Source organism: Rhipicephalus sanguineus, chromosome 11 (genome assembly GCF_013339695.2).
Source record: "Rhipicephalus sanguineus isolate Rsan-2018 chromosome 11, BIME_Rsan_1.4, whole genome shotgun sequence".
Taxonomy (NCBI): Eukaryota; Metazoa; Arthropoda; class Arachnida; order Ixodida; family Ixodidae; genus Rhipicephalus; species Rhipicephalus sanguineus.
The window spans coordinates 122,825,266-122,848,264 of record NC_051186.1 but is presented as its reverse complement, the minus strand read 5'-3'; the positions used below and the strand labels follow the sequence as shown (position 1 = coordinate 122,848,264).

Sequence of the window (22,999 nt, the reverse complement as noted above, 5' to 3'; positions counted from 1 at the left end):
CCAGGGAATGCTAAACAGTTACCACATCGATATTTAAATGGCATTTTGTAAGGTCATTTGGCCAATTTACAAACAAACATTGTGATAGCGACTGATGGTTCCGTTTGCGAAGAGAGGGCAGGTGTGGGAATCGCATCATTCTCTCTAGATTGGACGTTCTCGATTCGGTTACCTGACTGTACGCCTATTTTCCAGGCTGAATTGCTGGCTATAGTGCTAGCATTACGTAAATTACCTCAGTGTCTGTCGGAAGTGGTTATTCTAACCGACTGCCTCTCTGTCTGTTCTTCCTTAAGCGCACGAAATTTATCAAGTACATTAGAGACATTCTATTCGCTAATTCCAAGACACTTAAGGCTTATTCGTTTATTGTGGGTACCTGGCCATAAAGGTTTGATACTCAATGAATATGCGGATTCACTTGCAGTATCATCCCACGGTGGATCTGTCATGTCTATATTGCCAACGTCGGCATATGTCACTGCAGCGAGATTTGAAAAGTTTACAGTGTCCAATAGCATAGACAAATCTCCTTTGTTTTCATCATATTTCCCACAACTGAAGTTTCCTTGGAAGCGCAGACGCTGTTCCTCTAGAAAGGAAGAAATCTCAGTTAAAAGGCTGCGATGTCGAGCCCCCCCCCCCCCCCACTGAACTTTTACCTTCACAAGTCTGGTCTAGTTCAGTCACCTTTATGTCTTCACTGCAATGAGAGTGAATGTGTGGATCACTTTTTTTTTGACGTGCCGTAGGTTTAAAATTCGAAGAAAAAGACTACTAGAAGATCCCCTTCGAAAGATGGGCTTAAATTTGTCACTTCCGGTGGTTCTTTCATTTGGTGCTACCGTGCTTGGTTTTAGCCACAGGAGTGTTTTCGACGCTGTATGCAATTTCCTACGAGAGACTAAAAGATTTGAATGTTAAGTGTAACTTAGTTCAGTTTCTTTTTGGAACGTTTCCTTCCTTGATCACAGCTGTACATACATGTATTTTTGGCCGGTTCTTTTCGTTTCTTTGTGCTTTTTTTTTCTTTATGCTTTAAGAAGTTATACTGTTAATGTGTAACGCATAAACTATTAATTTTTAAAACCGTTTCCCTCAGAAAGTGAATTAATTCTTTAAGAAAGGCACCGCCCGATTCATGGCCTATCCCCCGAAGTGGGTTGCGCCAAGTGTCTGAGGAATAACAACAACAATAAAGTTCGTCGACTTAACTTCCCACTGCCGCACGAGCCCAGCTGAGGCTAGCGTCCTTCTCCATGAAATAAAGGTTCAATTCATTCATTGATTCTGGTCATCTGTTGCAGTGGAAAAAAAAAATGTAATCATATTATTAGCGTGGCACGAGAACGGGCCTCACTCACGCGAGGACGACGAAGAAGAAGCGTCCTTCGCTGCCGGCCGTCACGCGCAGGAGGTCGCTGCTCCCTGAACGAGAACACGAGCAAGCCATCTCAATGCGGCGTCGTGGCTCCTCCCCGTGGTCTTTTGCCCACAAGGAGGACTACGCGTCGGACTCTGGCGAGGAGTACGTCCCCGCTGCCCGGTCGTCGTCTCACCACCGCCGCAGGCGGCGTCACAGGTCGTCGTCGTCGTCCCTGTCGTCCAGCAGGTCGCGTCGCGGGAGTCGCCCGCCAGACTCGCTGATACCACACCGCTCCACCATATCGTCTTCGATGACGTCGTCGACGTCGGTGGCTTCGCGGCCGTCCCACACCTCGTTGCGAGGCAGTGCCGCCGCGCCGGGCACAACGGACGAAGACCTCTCATCCGAGATGGACAGCACCGATGAGGACGTCGAAACCAAGAGGTACTGTACGCGTCGCGATTACGAGTGTACTTCGGCTGAACGATACAGATACGGAAATTCACATCGTGCAGGATAGCGCGAGAAAAGGTAGCCGTCCATGTGTCCGACATCAGAACAATTCTACGAATCTTGTCGACAACGCAGATGCAGGATCCTGCAAGTCGAAGCGTTAACGTCACTGAAACGAAAACGTCCCAACGGCACTCCCCAATACCTGCCAACTGTACAAGATGCCTTGATGGACAACCATAGGCATGCACACAGGAGGAGCAGGGAAGTGGTGCCCCCCTCCCCATTCGCTCCCCTAGATCATATAACGAAGGCGCCACGTCAAGCCCATATCTTCACTCAGTTGGACGTGTACGTCATTGTTTAATGTACCGGGTTATGATCATGGTCATAAGTAGGGGTGTGCGAATATTCGACTTTAAATGCGAATCTAATGGTACCTAAACGAACAATTCGATTGGAATTTCGAATATAGCTTGTATTCAGTAAGATGGAATACTGGGCGAGTTGGTGCAGTGGACACGGCATCAGCGCTGTGCCGTATCCACTTCTCGTCTTCTTCTGTGCTTTTCGCGTTGTTAGCCACGATGAGCTTGTATTCGACAGGACGAATATCTAATAACAATTCAACAGGACGAGTATCTAAAACTCGACAAAAGCCAATGGTGCAACTTGGTGGTTAGGGTGGGGTGGCTAAAGGTAAAGCTAACGTCGTTACAGTAGACCTTTCGTTAAAACTTCACCGATATCCTGGTTCATAAGTGAGCGCATGTTTATTTTAAAGAAGGTTATGTCAATTGTGTGCGTGAAAAAACATAAAAAAAGAGAGAGATAACTGTCAAGCCCCTCACAACTTCGCTTCCGAGACGAAGGCATGGACTTCCTGCGTAGTTCGGTCGCGTATGCCGCAAGCGCCGTAAAACGTCCCGATTTTGGCCCGATAAACCCTCGGGGATTGCCTTCATTTGTGAAAACGTTCACCCTGCGCAGTCGCTACTGCCGCACCGCAGTACTCGTTCAGGAAATCCCATCGTTCCGGCGCGCAGTTCAAACGCTGTTGTGCACGGGCGCCCGAAGAATCTTGGTCCCGGAGTACTCATGACGATGAAGCACACCATTACCGCGGTCGTGTGGGGCCTACCTTGACAGGGACCAGCGAACGACTCATACCTTTGTGCATGCTGCCTGCGTTGAAGCTGTATACAGCAGGAAGGTCGCTTCGCTTGCTGTAGCGGCTGTGTTTTCTTACACCAGCGTTTCGTTGAGTTACGATAGATGGGATGCTAAAGGAGTTAGCGGCTAGCCTTACTTCTCGCCACCAACAATGAATGCGACACTAGCAAAGACATTCGTGCTCGTTGGTGTCGCATTCATTGCATCGCCCCTGCGGCGAAACTGTCTTTTTTATCACCCTGACGAAGGCAAGTCCTCTTGTCTAAACATTGGCTGCATTCACATTCCTCATTCTAGGATCATTGTTAACATTGTTGCACCGTGTGAATATACAGAAATTGCACGTTGAACTGGTTAATGTCATAATGATCATTTACGTTCTCAGTGCAACAATACAGGTAGACAGCACAAAAACAAACACAGAGAATGTCGTTGCGCTGTCTCCATAAAATACGTCGGTACTAAAGCAAGAGAGATCCTAAAATGAGACATGTTGTTGGGCTACCCGCCGCGGTTATCTAATGGTTATAGTGCTTGACTGCTGACCGGTGTCGAATCCCGGCGGCGGCCGCCGCATTTCGATGGAGGCAAAATGCTAGAGGCCCGTGTACTTAGATTTAGGAGCATGTTAAAGAACCCAAGGTGGTCAAAATTTCCGGAGACCTCCACTGCGGCGTCTCTCATAATCATATCGTGCTTTTGGGGCGTAAAACTTCAACGATTATTATTATTATTATGTAGCTGGGCTAGTCTGTTCATATTGCCACCTGCACGTAATGGGTCGAATGCAAGAGCGGCTCTCGCCCTAGAAAAGAAAGACGCTCGCGAGCTTCTTCTCCGCTCGACAGCCAACCCCGACGGACGCGCTTTTCAGAAGCCAGCTACTCGGTGGTTTACTAAAGGACCCCAGTATTTCTAAAGCCTCGTGACAATACATTCATAAAAATTTTCAAACTGGGCGAAGACGGGACGAAAATAGTTCTGCGCTTCATGTGTGCGTCTGTGCTCTGGTATCGCCCTTGTCTTCTTTGCGCACTTAGCTTTTTTTTTTTTTTTTTTTTGCTGAGTCGGCATTCGACACGTTTGTCAGTGATCGCCAAACCTTAGCGGGGACTCGTGATTCCCTCTCACAGGTTGCGCGAGCCGTCCTTCAACATGGCTCCCGAGATGAGCGGCTGCCTGCTGCAGTTCGCGGTGGACGTGTGCCGCAAGCTGCGCGAGGGCGGCAACACGCGCAACCTGCTGGTGTCTCCCCTGCTCCTAGCCGGCATGCTGGTGATGCTGCTGCACGGCTGCGCGTCTCGCACGTGCGCCTCGGCGGCCGCCCTGGGCAAGGCCCTGCACGTGCACTGGGCACCGTTCCGCATGGCGCGCTCCTACGACCGCGTGGCGCGAGCCACCCTGGCGCCCTTCCGACGTCCCAAGCTGCACCAGCAGCGCTTCACCTACACCTTCTTCATGGCGCTCTTCCACGACCACAGCGTGCCGCTCGCCCGCTCCTACTACCAGATGCAGGTGCTGCGCCAATTGTATATAGCAAGAGAATTTAAGGACTCGTTTTTCTTGGATATACACGACCTTAAAGGAGCCCTCCAACTTTTTTCGAAGTAATAGTCGAATGGCTTCATTAGGAGAACTTATTGCATCACGAATCGACTGCCACAAAAAACATTTTAGAATCCATCAGTACAAGCGGAGTTCAGGCATTTGTTGCGTGCTTCAAGCCCTTTCTCTCTCATTTCGTATAAGCGAGCGCACTGAAAGCTACATAGAGAGGGGGATGATAAGGGGGCAGGATGCGTCCCTTCGTCAGCGCACGTCATGTCCTTGATCACTTTATTTTCTTTGTTTCTTCGAACGCACGGCTTACTTTAGGGAGATTGCGGGCACGTGGCGGCATCCCGTGGCGGCCACGGTAACTATGCAGCTCACGATGCTCAAATCAACCAATGACCGTGGACTTTGGGTTTTATGGCATGGTCACTTTGGTTTATGGCATCATTTTTTGAGAGAGGAGGAAACGATTTTTAACTGGCTTTGAGAATTAATTGTGAATTCCAGGCCGCGTGCTGCGCTATGTTTGACTCGCGTCTTCTCGGGAGCCTCGATTACCGATCGGCAGCGTTTTCTGACCATTCTGAAACAGTGTTGCAGGGATTCTTTGATGAAAACCAAGAGACAATGAAGTCAAGGAAGGTATAGGGGACGTTATTTGTATTCTTTATCTGTATTGCAGTAATTATTATATAAATGTGAAGAAATTAAATTTGACGAAAAGACAACCTGCCGCCGGCAGGAACCGAACCTGCAACCTTCGTAAAACGCATCCGATGTTCTATGACTTGTTAGCCCTGTGACTTGTCTAAGTACACATAGGTGAATACCTTCCACGTTGAAACACCGCTTCCTGCAGGAGCGTTTGTCGTACCTGCTGGTGAGACGCAACTTCGCGCACGACGCCGAGCAGTGTCGCCTCTCGATGGACGCCTTGGCGCGCGCCGTGTCGTCCTTCTCCTTCAAGCCGGGAGTCGACATCTTCCCGCGGGGCTCGGTGGACGAGCGCACCCTGGTCGTCCTGCTCTCGTGCATCCGGCTGGAAGGATCCTGGCGACATTCTTTCCAGCAGGTCAGCGGAGACTTCCACGAGACGCCCGAGGCCGTCGTCACCGTGGCCATGATGCGACAGACGGGCTCCTTTCGCATGTGCCGCAGCTCGGAGCTTGAGGTGCGTGGCTTTCCTCCTCAGCGCTATGTCAGCACCGTAGGCGTGCGCACAATGGGAAGCAGGGGAGGCGTCCCCCACCCATAATCGTCTAAGAAGGGAGCCATGTCTTCTTCATACCTTAATACGCGTTGTACCTGTCCCGTCGCGGTTCTGGCCACACGGGTTATTGACGACAACGGCGGCCCGACATTCCCTGATGTTGTATTCTAAGAACTATGTACTTCTCATGTTTACCCCATAAAAGCTGGGGACCAAAGGCAGGCCGTTGTGAGGAGCACATAATCGCTTCATTTTCTGAATGATTCCACAATACTAGTGAACACGCGCAAGGGCTACAGAGAAAGACACGGGACAATCCGCTAGACTTCAACTGATGGCTTTGATGGGTTCATGGGCGCCGCCAGGGGGAGCGTTGGGGGTTTCATTCCCCCCCCCCCCCCCCCCCCCCCTAAAATTTTCAGTTTTGCTTGCGTATATATACACGCCGCACATAAAAACGCACTCACGAACATGCATAAAGTATGGTTGAACCTCCCCCCAAAAAATTTCTGGCTACGCCCATGGATGGGTTCCACTGATGGGTTTCACCAGATGGATTTGAGTGGTTTAGAATAACAGAGAGCTGAGCTAGTTGGTACGTATTCATTCTAAAAAGAGACAGGGCGTGCAAACACGGACACAAGAAAGAGATCAGGACACCACAAACGCCGACTAACAACTGAAGAGACGCACAACGGCTGAAAAGAAAAAAAGGCACGAAAACTTATCTGCGCATGCCCATGCAACCGGCGAACCTATCAATCCGGCACGCGTGGCGGTCTACGTGCAAGATAACTGTTAAGGCATTTGATTTCATCTTTATGCAAGTTAATCGACGGTTGGCTCACGCATGCGCTACCACTATTCTCGATATGCCATGCTTCAATCATCAGGCGCGTTTCTTCATTTCTATGCCGGTACAACACTGCGCATTCATCGAATTTTGGCGTGCACTTACAATCTCGACAATGTAATGATAGATTAGAAGGTGAGCCTCCTGTTAGCGATCTCTTATGTTCCAACAATCTCTAGTTAATGCATCGGCCCGTCTGTCCTACGTAGAAGCGGCCGCTAAGTTTGCCACGTACAATCACTAGACTTGTTTCTGAAGAAGAGCGTTCCCACTGCATTTCAGACTGCGTTGCTAGCATCAAGGGTTCTAATATGCATCTCAAGTGTTCTGATCCTATCCGGCCTTTGGTTAATTACTGTGTCGAAAAGAAACTCAGGCCAGTAATTTCAGATAAGGAAGGGTATTTTGTAATCATGCCGGACAGTTTGTTCTCAGAAAAAGCATTAACAGCCATAGAAAAGAATTTTAGGACGGTAAAACTTAAGCCATCGGTAGTTAGGCAACGTGCTGTCGACCTTTTGTTAAGACATAATCTTGAGAGAATAGCTTGTAATGTCAAGAAGGCTAAATCACTTACTTAAGAATTGTTTTTTTCAGCCAAAACACATAAGAACGAGATTCCGTTTAGAGCAATCGTTTCAGAGCAAGGCACCTGGCAAGTCGCTGTATCTAGTTATTTGCAGAACTGCTTAACCTCTTTGAGTTTTTCAGACCCTTTTCGTATGCGTAATTCTCAGGCGCTAGTTCATTTCCTCTCAGAGGAGAACCCCGGCTGTTGTAAAGCTTTTAGTATGGATATTGAAGACCTATATTATTCTTTGCCGCATAAGGACTTTGCCGCATAAGGACTACCGGGGCATTTCTAGAAATCCTTTCCATGTATTTAAGGTCGACGCTGGTAGGTTGGAAGGAAGGCGTTTATGTGCAGACATCAGGGATATGTATTGGTTCTAAGGTTGCTCCGGTTCTTAGTGATTTATACCTTAGCAAGATTGACAATCTTTTGGAAGGCGCCTTAGGTAATTCGGTTATTAAGGTTTTTCGTTATGTGGACGACTACTTGATTTTTTGTAGTGATGAGGCCTTTGAAAAGGTGGTAACTTCCGTGAGCGAAAAATTTGAATTATATGGAGGAGGGCTGAGCTTTACTAAAGAGGTGCCTCAGAATAATGGAATACAATTTCTAGACATTTCCTTAACGTTCCAGAAGAACCACGTGTGCTGGCAGTATTCTCCTAGATCTTCCAAACCGCTGTTAAATTTTTCGTCGAAGCACTCGAAGGTTGTAAAAAACGGCATCGCCATGTCTTGCCTTAAGTCAGCCCTCACCAAGTCGTGTGAGCACAAAATGAGTGATAGCTTTAGCGCACAGGTTACGCGTCTTTTAGATGTAGGGTATCCTCGTGATGCAGTGGCCACGGTCGCTGAGCGTTTAAAGAAGTCTATTGTGTTAAGTCCGAGCATGGTTGCAGAAAGCGATAGGAAGAAACGTGTCGTAGGTATTCCGTACATTCATTGCATATCTCACAGGCTAAAGAAAGTAGGAAGTAGATACGGCGTTAATGTTGTTTTCACGGCTGCCAATAAGCTAGGTAAGATTTGTGCCGCTGTGCAGAGGAAGAATGAGCGAGTAAAAGACAAGAAGCGGACCGATAATTGTTTCGTAAAACACACCAACAAATTCACTGATTGCCGTACGAGTGTGGTGTATAAGGTCCCTTTCAGCTGCGGCCGCTTCTACGTAGGACAGACGGGCCGATGCATTAACCAGAGATTGTTGGAACATAAAAGATCGCTAACAGGAGGCTCACCTTCTAATCTATCATTACATTGTCGAGATTGTAAGTGCACGCCAAAATTCGATGAATGCGCAGTGTTGTACCGGCATAGAAATGAAGAAACGCGCCTGATGATTGAAGCATAGAGTTTCCTACAATACTTACTAGAGGGAACTCTGGCGCTAGTGTCTATGGGAGCTGCAATGCATGGCGCTTCAGCCAGCATGGGAATGATGGGTAGTACACGGATTTGTCTAAACTTCGTTCTTTCGGCTCCGTTTGGCTCCGCGTCGCCTGTATCCGCTTTGTCGCAAGATGAAGTTCAGCAAACGTTCAACATTTCCACTTCACCACTTAACTTTTTTAGGCTCACCAATTCAAATCGGGTCACGAAGTTCACAACGATCCATTCTTTTATCTGAAAGAAAACCAAAACACAGCAATAAACAAAGCCACAAGTGCGTTCGAAGCCCGCAAGTACAAATACTAGGCAAATCCGTGTACTACCCATCATTCCCATGGTGGCTGAACGATCGCAGCGCCAGAGTTCCCCCTAGTTAATTTTAGGAAACTCTATGGATTGAAGCATGGTATATCGAGAATAGTGGTAGCGCATGCGTGAGCCAACCGTCGATTAACTTGCATAAAGATGAAATCAAATGCCTTAACAGTTATCTTCCACGTAGACCGCCACGTCAAGGACACCGCGGCTGTGACAGGAATCGCCCGCTGACAACGTCGCGACCACTGCTGACAGTTCTAGTTTACCGCGCCGCAGAATGTCACTCTGCGTAACGCGTGCGTAAACTCAAGGGAATGGAGCGAAAATCTGAGAGGATCTGTATGCAGTGGCTTAGTCAGGTGTGACTTGTAGCATGTACCTTGATCCCTATCCCCAGGAGTTATTTCTTTTTTTTTACATTTAGAAGGCACATGTGATACGCGCCCACACAAGAACACGAACGAACATACGTAAAGAAAAGTCGGATATATTTGTCTGAGACATAAAAGACATATTAGTTCAAAGAAGTGAGAGCGCTCGTGTTGTGTGGTTCTACCTCGGCCGTCTTCCTTGTTCCCGCGCTCTCGGTTCTTTGAACCCTAACGACCTCCCCCGTGACGCAGGTGACGGTGCTGGAGCTGCCTTACGAGAACCGCGACGTGTCGCTGGTGATACTCCTTCCGCGACGCCTCGACGGACTCGCGGCGCTCGAGAAGCGCGTCACGGCTGCTCGCCTGCTTCACTGCGTGGCACGACTCGAGGAGCGGCACAACGTGACCGTGTACTTGCCCAGGCTCAAGCTGAAGAGCGTCACCGACCTGGGGCCCGTGCTGAAGGACATGGGCCTAGGCGTGCTCTTCACCGACGAGGCGGACCTCAGGTGCGCGTTCGATCATAACTCCGCTATGGTTCGCGGGCGTCGGCAGGATTTTGTTTCGTTCAGGGCAAACCCATTGCTTCATCTTAGAAACAACGCAGCAACACAAGGACAACAGAAGACACAGCGGATGGGTGCTGAATCGCAGCCAAGATGAATCCTAACCACCTCGCCTAAATGTTTGTTCTAACAAACGCGTTGCATGCATCGCGGCAGGGGGAGGGGGTAGAGGGGCAAGTGCCTTAGCGCACCCCCTCCCCCTCGTTGCCCAATTACGGTGTCATCCTAGCTCGACATTCGGTGCTCGCGGTGTCATTAGCGTCGCTAGTGGTACACATCACTCCTTTGAGTCAGAATAATACCGGGGTGCGTTGTAACAAGGACGCTTTTGATTGAGATCGGAGTCGATTTCGATTAGGCTCCATTCGGTTCAGTTGCTGCTGCGCGGTAACGTTTAAAGGGGTCCTGCAACGATTGTCCAAGTAATCATCGATGAATTCAATATCGGAATTCATTGCCCCACGAATCTATTGCTGCAATGTAGGAACGGAGTTAGAGGGATGCGTTTTAAGCGTTTTTTTTTTTTCTCTCTTGCTTCATCCCCATGAGCGTGCTGGAAGCTACACAGACGTAGAGTTACTATATATGAAATGTAGCACACGGCAGTCACTCTACCCCTGTATACACATACACGTATGCACAGGCACAGGCACGGCCGATCTGGAGGCGCGCGCTCGCTCCCTTGAAGGGAGTGAGCGCGCGCCTCCAGACCGGCCGTGGCACAGGACAAGGGAGGGGGGGAGGCGGGACAAAGGGAAAAGGAGCTGCGTCAGCGCACATAACCTTGAACATGTTCTCGCCATCATGAAATTAGCCAATGGCCGTATCCTTCGCTCCGTTGACGCAGACGGGCCCGTCGATCATGTTTTTTTGCCGAGAGAAGAGAGCGATTTGTTAGGTGTCTTCGAAACGTAATCGTCAATTGCCTACCCTGTGCAGTGCTACATTATTTGGCTCACATGTTCACAGATGCCTCGACTACCGATCGGCGGAGTTTTCTGACCATGTCCGTGAAGTATCGCAGGGTCCCTTTGATCGCGATCGTGACCGAGATCAAGATCAAGACGATCGTAATCGTCGCATTGAGGTCTGGCTCTCACATTGCGACTCCACGGACTTGGCCGAATCTGATCCGGATTAGCTTGGAGTGTGTAGGGGCGGTCGTTGTTCAATCGCGATCAAGAAACCCTATCTGTATCGGTCCTGATCGCAATCAGAAGTGTCTGTGCTACACCGTTATAAGAGAATCCGAGACGCTAAACCACTGTTTAGGGGTGCAGATAATTATTTGAGTGGCACGAGCACCGAGTGCCGCTCTTGTTTCTCTTCCAAGCTCTTCCGGTCGAGCACCTACTACCGGTTTTCCGAACATTCAGAAAAGGTCTTCTAGAACTCGAACGAAATTGATGGCCATGGTTCGAATTAAAAGTATCTATATAATTGGATACATACGATATCGCATGCATAATTGTACTTAAGGGTCAATTACCTCTCAGGATAATTATTGAAAATTAATAAATTAGCTCATTGAGAGAGCAGACGGTTTTCTTGTGAGCAGCTGAGATCGATACGGCACCTCGCGGAGCAGATCTCAACTACGCGCTTCCTTCAAGGATTAGGGTCGTCTCCTGTGTTTTGAGACCGAATCGAATACCAACCGAATAGTGCTACAGAGGGGATTTCAATCGAACATCCGACACTTTTGTAATAATTTCCGAACATTGAACATCATTTTTTTTAATTACTTAAGATGACCTTCACATTTTCTAGTCGGTTACAGCCAAATCATAAATATAAGCTCAGCCCACAAAGCTGCGGTTCGGCTGCTCTTCACCTCTAAGAGAGCTGATTTTCATTCGAACAAGCACTTACGTAATACTGTAGTCGGATATGACACTTAAGGACAAGTATTATGTAATCCTATAGTCGGATACAACTTAAGCATATGCACTTTGTCTCCGCCTATCTAAAACTATAGTCGGACATGACACTCAAGCACTAGTATAATATAATACTACAGTGGGATACAACCTAAGCACAAGCACTTTGTCTCCGCTAATGTAATACTATAGTCGGACAAAACTTAAAGGGACCGACAACTGCCCAGAATATGAAATGAGTTGACTCCACTGATGTAAAGATTGTCCGTTGCACTGACTCAAACCAACCCTGTTTTTTTCGTGAGAGATGAATTTGTATTTTTATTTCTTAATTCAAAGTCGCGAAAAATGACACTGTGGCGCCTCTGGCGGCACAAACATGAAGGATCCGATGAAGACGCCCCGTGACCGTTGATTGCTGTACGCGGTCGACGATTTTTTTGATGTATTGAAATATTGTTCGTTTCTTCATATTAAAAGGTATTACTCCATAATAATGTACATATAGGTCTGCGTTAGTAGTATGCATTAAAGTGGCGCTGACTTCGCGTGACGTAATGATCCCATGCCCGTCAGCGCGTCTTGAGCAACTTTTCAGCGTGCTCATGCAACCGTGCACGAAGGTTCCAGGTCGCTAAGATTTTGGCGCGACATCGTTTTGCTACCTACACTTCGTCTCAGAAATGACGCGCGCTGCTACTCGGTGCGGCCCTGCATATGCACTGTTACGTTTTCGATTATTTGGCTTGGCTCGTGTATCGAGAGAGTAACGACGCCGGGACAAGCCATCCACGACACAGGCGCAGGCAACCTTGGGCGCAGGCGCACACAACGCTGTACAAATACCGGGAAGGTGTATAAAGCCACACATCTCATTGTAACAGCTTGCTGTTTTCAAAAATGGTTGGAAAGCTCAAAATAAAGGTGGGTAAGCATAGTTACAGTAACTCCTGCGAAAGCAGAACAACGACAGCTTTCACAAAGGCTAGCGGCATCGCTATCAATTCTCAGCGTTGCTGGAGCAAGCCTCCATGCATGTTTGCAGCCTTTCAGATCGAAAAATACTGCTTATAAAATAACTACGCGCTTTTCGGATAAACCACTGCAGCTACAAACGCTACGAAGGGTGAGCTTCCTGTCGCGCAGTAAAAAGCTGGGTCGAGAAAAATCAGTTGTCGGTCTCTTCAAGATTTCCGGAGAAGCCCACACCCCTGATGGTGCAAGCGCGGCAGCCAATCTGCTCCGCGACTAAAGATTTGTCGCGCTCATGCACTCGGCAATGCTCTCTGAAGGAAGGTCCACCAGCCACCCGGCTCGTAACGGCAGTCTGGAGTGCACACCCATTGGTGCCGGCTTGTGTGCCTTCGAAGAGGAAATGCCGCAGACTTCTAAAGTTGTACCCAACTATAGGCATACCGGAGAATTAAAGTTCCTCGTTTCTAGTGAAAATAATATGTTTGGCCGAGCACTGATGCGGTAATATTCGATCAAATTTGTCGGGATGCTCATATTTTGGATTTCACGCCAGTGACACGAGCCTGTATCTGTAAGGTAAAATTCAACACTCCTAAACCTTCAGAAGTGTTTGACCAGAGAACGCTTTGTTGACGTCATCTATATAATCAAAATTTTCTAAGTGCAACCTTGTTGATGGCGCCTCTGCTCATCTTTTTTAGAGACGAAAGCCTCACATGGCTGAATAAACGTGAAAATTGACCGTCGGCGTCAACGAGTGATGCAAAAAAATCATCACGCGAGCACGTCACCTTATGGCGTCATCATGATGCCACAGAACGCCAAAATTCGCGACGTCACTAAAAACCAGGTGAGGTGCAGAAAGCTTCCAATACCTCCGATCCTGGAGGCAGTGCAAAGCGTACGTTGGGTGCGGAAAGCTTTAGCAGGGGTGCATGGGAGGACCAATGCGGCGACTGACAATAAAAATAGCACGGCTTTCTCCTTCGAGTCTTCTTAGTAGAATGCATAAGAGACACTGTGAGTTTCTTTTTTTCTTTTCCGGCAACCATGTTGTAAAGTGAATACCAACTAGATCAAAATCAGATTCTTGTAACGCATTCAGTCTGGTAGCTTGGAGCACTGCGCGGCGTAGTTAGATATTTCCCTCCGAGACGTGAAGGTGCCATGGGATTTTACACGCCGAAACCACTACATAATACTGAGACACGCCGTAAGTAGAGGGCTGCGGCAATTTCGACCAAATGAGACTCTGACGTGCACCCAAATTTAAGTACACGGGCTTCTAGCTCATCGCCTCCATAGAAATGCGACCGCCGCTGCCGGGATCCAAACCGCGACTTTCGGGTCAGCAGCCGACCACCGTATAGTCACTACACCACCACGACCCACAATTTTCTTCTGATTAAAGAACAACCGGTCTGTGACAACTATAGACAACCTTTACCTGTTAATGATTTCCTGATCTGTTGTTTGAAACTATTGCGGGAACTGAAGTGAAACAGTTTTTTTCATAACCTATAACGGGCAAAGCGTGTCATTTCACCCTGCATTTTTCATCGGCGAGAACCTCGAAGTGTAGAAGTAAAACATTTCATCAGATATTCAATAATAACTGGGCTGGTTCTACGTCCTAAGAACGCGATATCATTCATGAGACACGCCGTAGTGGAGGGCTCCGCAAATGTTGACCATCTCTACTCCGTTTCATACATCAGGTGCAACGCTGTGGTGCTAGCGATACTTCTCGCAGTAGATGCGTTTGCACCAAGAAATGGTTCAATGATTTTACCACTCGTAATATGATTTCTTTTCGTCTTTAGGCTCAGTAATAAATGAAGATGCTCAGATATACGCAAACCCCGTTATACGGTTGTCAATAAGTTCTGGATCGTTTAGCGTCTCTTTGTTTTCGCTTCTTGGTGTTTCATTGGCAGCCCGTCATGGCGCATCACGCGCGGTCTAGCGAGGGCTCCCACGAGCGTTTACAACGACGAAAGCCAATCGCGAGACGCGCGTACTCACACACCTTGTTCTTTAAGCGTGCATCTAAACCTTGGTACAGGGGGCCTCTAGCATTTCACTTCGATCGAAATGCGGCCGCCGCGGCCGGGTTTCGATCCCGCGACCTTCCGGTCAGCAGTCGAGCAGCAGAACCACTAGGCCACCGTGGAGGGGATCATCAGATTTTTTAAAGCTACGGAAATGCTACACAAACTCTAAGACCTGCATGCACGAATATTTTACAGCGAAAGCTGTTATGAGATCATTTCACCGGCCGTTTTTGGCGCCGTAGTTGTCCGCCGCCGCCGCTGCCGCCGCCGGTGTCCGTAACCAGTATCGCTCGAAATAAGAAAAAAAACTAAATAAGAAAAAAATTCCAGGATGGAACGAGGTTCGAACCTGGGCCCTCTGCGTGGGAGCCCAGTATTCAACCTCTGAGCCATGCCGGTGCTTGAAACTGCTTCGCAAAAAGGTCCTATACAGGCTTCATGTCCGGAAGGAACCACATTAGCATATGCAATATAGCGTGGTAGAAGAGTAAAGTAAGCACCAAGCGTCGCACAACGCGAATTCTGTAACCAGGCGTCACACAATGCGAATTGCGCAACGAGTAGGTTGTTGAATGCTTCCAACCCATTACAAAGGGCCCTGCCATAATTCTTCATCGTAATCAGGCACAGCATCAACAAAGTGCGCATAATGCCTTACATGCGTTTAGCAGGTACCACGGCTCTCCGTAGAATGACGAAAAATGGCACAGTGCCTGCTGCCCTACTTCTCAAAAATTACACTGATTTATAGCGTAGTGGGTTCCTCGCAAGTGCACTTGTATTGGTTGCCAAGGAAGCCCATAAGCGCGTGAACCATTTCCTCGGGGTCTCAGTAAAATTACAATGATTTATAGCGTAGTGGGTTCCTCGCAAGTGCACTTGTATTGGTTGCCAAGGAAGCCCATAAGCGCATGATCGATCTCCTCGGGGTCTCAGTTAAGTTCTTCGCCCCCCCCCCCGTCTCTCTTCCACGTCAACGTATGTTATACAGCATGACGGGAGAGGGTCATAGCGACCGAGCGTCACCTAATGCAAATTACATAACTGGTGGGCCGTTTAAAGCTTCCAACCCATTACAAAGGTTTGAGTCATAGTTCTTCATCGTCATCGGTCGTCGCGTCAACAAAGTGCATATAATGCTTACAGACGTGTAGGTGGTGCCTCGCTTCTCCGCAGAATGACGGATAATGGCTTAGTAGGTGCTTTCGAACTACACAAAAATTGATTTATGGTGTAGCGGGTACCTTGCTAGTGCACTTGTATAAGTAGCCCCAAGAGAGCTTACAATGTGCTCTAGAAACGCCGCTCTTCCAGCTTTCGCTGTGACTGTTCTGCGGTTTCAGCGCAGGCCTGGCGTTTTTAGGGGCGAAGCTCCTTAAGGCGGCACCCGTTCGTCCCTCGTAGTCATCGTAGTAGTCCGTAACAAGTCTTACGCTTTGACCTCCAAGGTGGTGCCGGTGGGAGATTTCTCCTGTGCGTTGTTGAACAATAAAAAATTCGCAGCGTGCGCGTTAACTAAAAGCCGAATTCTTCTGTCTCTCATTCCCCATTAGCAGCCATTGGCATGTTCCAGTAGGAAGCGTTAGTAGAAGTAGAAGTGTAAGTGTTAGCTAAAAGCCGACTTCTTCTGTCTCTCATTCCCATTAGCAGCCATTGTTTACCTCCAAGGTAGTGCCTGGTGAGATTTCTCCTGTGCGTGATTAAACAATAAAAATTTTGTTCAAAACGCCGTTGATTGATGAAATAAACCAACGAAAGACGCCAGATGTTTTGTAAAAGCAGAACGAAAGAACGCCAGATGTTTTTTCTTAAAGTGTAGTAGTAGTAGTTGTATGTAGCCACCTCGCCCGATCGTCAACGGGCGAGGTGGACCGGCAACGGCGCGAGGACCCTGCCGTACGAGAGTTAAATCACACTAAAAGACATACTTTGCGGGCGATACACTCTAGTGAGCTTTCAACTTTTCGTCTTAATGTACATGATAAAGAAATTATTTCTACGAAAAACGCAAGGCACACCTTGAGCAATATATTTGGTTTTGGGACGCTAAATGGAACCATGAGGCGATGCGAAGCCGGAGCACTTGCACGATCGCGTTCCGTTGGCTCATCAAAGCGAGTGGCAGAAGGTTACTAGCAGCAGTTCTAGGTCGTGCCGTCTCCCGGTGCCCGCGATCGGCCTAGCCGGTCGCCTGCAGCGCGAGGATGGCATTCCGAGCCCCACCCCCTAAAGCGCATTGCTTTAGTTTTAACACGCCCACCGACTCATCCGCCGATGACATCATCGACGCGATTGAGGAAAATAACCGGACCAAGAGGACTCAAGTCTTTACAGCACCAAGGTGGAACTAAGTTTTGTATCGCCGTAGCCACGGCTGCGGCGGCAGGGAAGCTTTCGGCACGTGGGAGCTTCGTGCTCAACGGTGCTGCAGTACCAGTAGCCCAGATCGGCCCTCAAGTTGTCACCGTCACGGTCTTTCGGTGTCCCCTCTTCGTCGGCGACGCCTCCCTGGCCGCGGCGTTCGCGCAGTATGGTAAAGTCCTGGAGATCTACGAGCAAACTTTTAAAGGACGCCAACATGTGGGCAACAGTCTACGGGTCGTGCGACTGGAAATGTCAAAACCCGTACCCAACTTTATGTCTGTACAAGGACATAGAGTTATGTGTGACTATAGGGGCGTGACAAAAGTTTGCTCCCGATGCGCCCAAGAGGGCCACGTTGGAAAGGACTGCCACACGCCGCGATGTGCGAGGTGTGAAGCGTTTGGCCACGACACGACCGGTTGCTCCGCCCCGTGCCGCCGCTGCGCCGGGGATCACGCTACGGCAGACTGCTTACAGCCAAGGTCGTACGCCGCGGCTGTGGGGGAGAGACCAGAGGCACGTGGGAGGACAGTTGCTACGGAAGATGAAACGCGTGGTCAAGACATGGCGGCGCCAAACGAAGCACACGAGGCACAAGCCAGAGAGACGGACAGCTCTCCTGAAGAAGCACGCGTCAAGGACTGGAGCACGTGGGCCGACGACGCGTCCTCAAGTCTACCAGCGGAACGAGGCACGGCAGCTTCTACGGATGCGGAGTCGCTGTCCGGACTGAGTCAAGCGGCATCAACGGAATCGGAGAGCTCGGGAACGTCAACATGCCACAGCGCGAAAGCGTCGCAGTCACCTTCCCCTTCAGGTGCCGAGTCCGCGCCGAGCAAGGCCCCGTCCGTGAAGCACACCGGTAGCCAGGTGGCCGCCGGGCGAGGACACCGCACGCACGTGGTGGATTCCCCTATTAGGCGGACCACTACCGAACCGGCAAGCACACCACAATACCAGCAGCCGCTGAGCCCGATATCTCAGGCGGTTAAACAAAGCCGAGACCCCAGCCTTCGAAACCCGTTGTACCAGTTAACCGACGTCCTCGGACAAGGAGATAACATGCACGTCGACAAACCGGACCTGAAACGGCCACACTACTCGTCGTCGTCAAGTGCCGACGAGCCCGGAAACCCCCGCAAGCTGCCGGCGACGGAAACGTCGCGTCCCGGGGACCTCCCCGGGCCCGAGACCCAAGACCTGTAACGGACGTTGTTTGGCCCGTCGTTCGCCGACGGGAAGGTATTGGTTTTGTTCTTTTTCCGCTTGACCTTCTCTAGAGCCATGGTTAACGTTCTAACTTTAAATGTACAAGGATTTTGCAAACCAGATAAGCAGACGGAAGTTATACATTACGCTAGAGAACAGTTCGTCGATATTTTATTTCTACAAGAAGTGAATTTTGTGTCGCCGTCGGATGTAGCCGCCTTTCAGAGGCGGTTTAATCTTCCATGTTTCTTTTCCCTCGCTTCCACACGCAGCTGCGGGGTCGGCGTTGTGATAACGAACACCGCCCCCTTTTCGTCTGTCTTCAATACGGTTGATAGTGAGGGGCGCGTGTTGGTTTTGAAATGCGCAGTAGGAAGCCTGCGCATGCGCTTCGTTTGTGTGTATGCGCCAACAAGGACAAGATATATAAATGCGTTTTACCGATCCCTGACACCCTATCTCTTAGATGATTGTGCCACAGTTTTGTGCGGGGATTTTAATTGTGTCTTAGATAGCATGCGAGACGTCCGTGGCCCAGGCCAGGGTAGGAACACAAGCAATGCACGAGAACTCGCCACCTTAGCCCGGGACTTTGGCCTTCACGACGCGTGGGTCCTTAAGAAAGGCGGAACATTTGTTCCGACGTGGAAAAGAGGAACCTCCGAAACCAGATTGGACAGGTTCTACGTGAGTGAGGGCCTAATTCCCGTGGTAGCTGACGTGGCGGTAGGCTCGTTTCCGCCAGAATCGGGTCGCATATCCGACCATTATCCCGTAACCCTATCTATGGCTTTGCCAGATCGTCGCCTAGAAGGGAAACGTTTCTGGAAGTTTGACCTCGCGGTGCTTGCAGACGACGAAGCGAAAGATATCCTACGCGCGGGGATCAACAGAACGCTGACAAACGTGAGAAAACCCTTCCCTGGAGTGGGACGCCCTCAAGTCGCAGTGGCAGCACTGGGCGAAGGAGAGTGGCAGGAATGCGAAAATGAGGCTCGCGCGCGATCTGAATGAAACCCTGAGAAGGATCAGGATAGTTAACGCCGGAGCCCCGCTGACCCCAACTACAAGAGAGTATTTGGAACTATTGAGAGCGAGGTACGATAGGCTCTTCCTGAAGACGACCCAAAAGGCGAACCTATACGCACAGGACACCATTTTCCGAGACGCTCCGGAGCTCACCCGATTTTTGCGATCGCGGCGCTCGCCAGACGGCCCGAGCAGTTATGTAATGTCAGTTAGCATGCCGGACGGGTCTGTGTCTGAATGTGTCTCCGATATAGACAGGCGCTTCTCTGAATACTTCGCAGACCTGTTCACCGAAGGAGATATGGCCGCAGATTCGGACGCGCTCAATAATGAGCTTGAAGGACTGTGCGCGACAGTATCAAAATTGCCGGCTGCAGCGAGCGAGAGCCTCTTGAAAACGGTCTCCGCGGCCGAAGTATTTTCGGTATTACGGTCGATGAAGGTGGGTTCAGCCGCGGGCCCGGATGGCCTGCCTACGGAGTTTTATAAGGAATTCTGGCCGGAAATCGGTAAAGGCCTTGTAGGAATGATAAATGAAATCCTATGCAATGAGAGGGTGCCGGAGTCGTTAAAAGAAGGGAAACTAATTTTAATACCTAAGAAGGTAAAGATCACCGACTACCCGGGTCATGGCGACCGATAACCGTACTAAATGCAGACTATAAGATATTTGCGGCGGTCCTGGTGAGCCGACTCAAACACTGGTGGCCAGATGTGATATGCACCCAACAAGCGGGCTCGGTCGTCGGTAGAAACATCTTTAACGCCCTGACGCTCACTCGTGACCTTCTCGCCTACATGGACCACACAAGGACACCGGGCCTTTGTGTATCCCTCGATCAGGAACATGCATTCGACCGAGTTCGGCACGAATACCTCTTTGCCATATTAGGAGTATACGGATTCCAGCCAAAAGTAATCGATCTGTTCCGGATCATATACGGTAATATGACGAGCACCCTGGTGATAAATGGGGTGGCAGAGGGGAAGATACGGCTAACCAGAGGCGTTCGACAGGGGTGCGCCTTGAGCCCCATGCTGTTTGTCCTATGCATCGACCCCTTCATACGCTCGATATCGGCGGACGCAAAAATACGCGGACTCCCCCTTCCGGGAACAGAGACGGTGACAGTATCTGCGTATGCGGATGATGTAACGGTTTTTGTTAGAGACCTAGATAGTTTGTTTCAGGCTCTGAGGCGCTTTGAAGATTACGGTAGGCTCTCGGGAGCGAAACTAAACATCAGTAAAAGCAGTGCCTTGGTGCTGGGCGACCTGCACAGACGAACCTACCTTGTAATCTAAGGATAGAAAAAAAGATAAAGATTCTTGGGGTCACGTTCGAGCAAAAAGGAGTCGCATCAGATGTCTGGGACGATTTGGTGCAGGAAGTAGTGGATTCCACACAAAAGGCAATGAGGTGTAACTTCTCGTTTGCTGAAAAGGCATACCTCATTAAGTGTATCTTTTTGGCACGCGTCTTCTATGTTGCACGTGTAACGTTGCCTCCGCCACCAGTGTTGCAGGTTCTTCACCGAGCCGTGTTCTCCTTTTTTTGGGACGGAAGCACGGAGCGCCTCCAGAGAGACGCGCTACGCCTACCGCGGTGCCTCGGCGGCTACGGTCTCCCGTGTATAGGGACGATGGCGCAGCTGCTTGCACTTAGGACAGTGCTAGGAATATTGGATGATGTAGGGGCACCCGCAAGGCCACTGGCCATGTTTTTTCTAGGCCCGCTGCGCAGAACACTCGTCCCCAGGGCATTAGGAAACCTATACCCGAGTGCGGTGATCACCCCCGCTTACTACCGAGCGCTAGTTGCGCTTTCACGGGAACTCACGGCTTTGGACCCCGACCTAAATCCACGGGAAGTTCCGCCAGCAAGGCTGTGCGAACAACTGGTGTCAGCCAGAACGACACTAAATAGCCCGCCACCAACGTTCCCCTGGCTGGAACTGACGTCAGGTAGATTACCCAAAGAGGCTGCCGACCTACAGTGGCAGAGGGCCTGGCGTATCTTGCCGACCCTGGATCGCCTCCAGCGATGGGGGATAGTGCAGTATGCGAGGTGCCCCAACTGCGGCAGTACCGAAACAGCGGCACACGCCGTCTCGACCTGTGTGGTCGCAAGGACCTTCTGGCGACTGGTTCATAGAAGTATGCCCAGTTGTCGTGTAGCGAACTACTACACGAGAGACCGGTGCCCCCGAGGGGCCCTCGGCAGGTTAGCTATAGCCGCGGGCGAATATGTGCTCTGGCGCAATCGCTGCAGGGCATGCGTCTGTCGGAGACGTTTGTGGCTACAGTGGCCGTTGTTAGCTCAGTTTAGGAGGACAATATTAAGCTTTCTGGAGGCCCAACTGTCAATACATGGCGAAGTCGAGTTCCTGCGGCACTGGTCCTGCCCGTTCTTGAGCGTAGTAAACGGTAAAGTGAGGCTCTCGGTGGTTTTCCCCGACCAAGAAGTGCTTTGAAATGTACATAATTTCTGGCCGTGCCATGGCCACGTGTGAGGTTTGTGGACAATACTTTCTGTCACGGCTACAGTATGCCTCAATATCGTTGGTTGTGATGTTTAGAGAGTAAAGAAAACTGTCCTGTGTGAAGGTGTTCAGGTGTTAGTGCTGTATGTCGAAATGAGCATTGTAGGTTTCAGTGCCTTTCTGTAACACTGTTGGTGTGGATTTCTCAGAAAATAAACATTTTCTCACTATGCTACCGACCTCGCGTCGTGGAACGCGCGTCCTGTCTTCCCTCTAGCCTTGCCTTTAATTCGCACAGGGCGAGCGGGGAATGCGGTCGCTCTTGGCGCTCTTTCGCTCGGGAGCGGACTTCTTCCTTGCATTTCACCGATCACAAGTGATAATGAAGGGACCACGTAAACCAACAGTACAATAAAAGTTTGATGTTTAATATATACACGATGTTTCACACTGTTTATATTATGTACTGGGCGCATTTCACGGAAGAGTTTCACGGTTTACAGGTGATTCCCTCCGTAGCTTCGCCCCACTCATCATCATTCACCCCGTGGATATGCTGTGATTTTTTTTGAACTTTTATAATAACTTCAAAATTTTGTAAAAATCTACATCGTGTGTTTGGCGCACAGTGGCCCTCGTCGCTTTTGCGCGAAAATGCATAAGAGACAATGCGAGTTTCTTGCGCACGTGCATGAACGCGCGTCCTTCGCTGACATTCAGGTACTTGAGCAAGGCACAAGGCGCGCACCTGTCGGGCGCCCGTCACGTGGCAGTGCTGCACGTCAACCGCAAGGGCGCTGTGGGTTCCGACGACGCCGTCTCCCCTCCACCCGTCGGTCGCGGAGTTAGCAGTGGCACTGCCACCCCGACATTGGATTCCGCCAGTCCGCCCACCAGTCCTACACCGGAAGGGACACTGTCACCTTCCGCTCCGGCTGCCGACTCGTCCAGCGGCATGAGCACCGGCAACGCTTTCGACGAGCCGCTTCGCTCCACGTCGCAGTTCGTCGTCGACCGGCCCTTCATGCTGCTCATGCTCAAGAGAAGACCCGACGTCGTGCTCCTGCTAGGCACCGTCAAGAAGCTCGTGTAGCTTTCAAGGGGCCCGGCGATGTGTTGGATATGCGATCGCTGTATTGCGTCGAGATGCAGCTTCAAAAGCTGGTTGACAAATGTATG

The 22,999-nt window shown here is 49.9% G+C and overlaps 1 protein-coding gene across 1 annotated transcript; it reads left to right on the top strand.

Moving 5' to 3' along the window:
• The first annotated feature begins 1,756 nt into the window (after positions 1–1,756).
• LOC119375354 (serpin B3) lies at positions 1,757–22,999 on the top strand. Its single transcript, XM_037645532.2, has 5 exons — positions 1,757–1,810; positions 4,126–4,507; positions 5,406–5,717; positions 9,513–9,769; positions 22,541–22,999. The coding sequence occupies exons 1-5, from the start codon at positions 1,776–1,778 to the stop codon at positions 22,911–22,913; spliced, it is 1,359 nt and encodes a 452-aa protein (XP_037501460.2). The 5' UTR covers positions 1,757–1,775; the 3' UTR covers positions 22,914–22,999.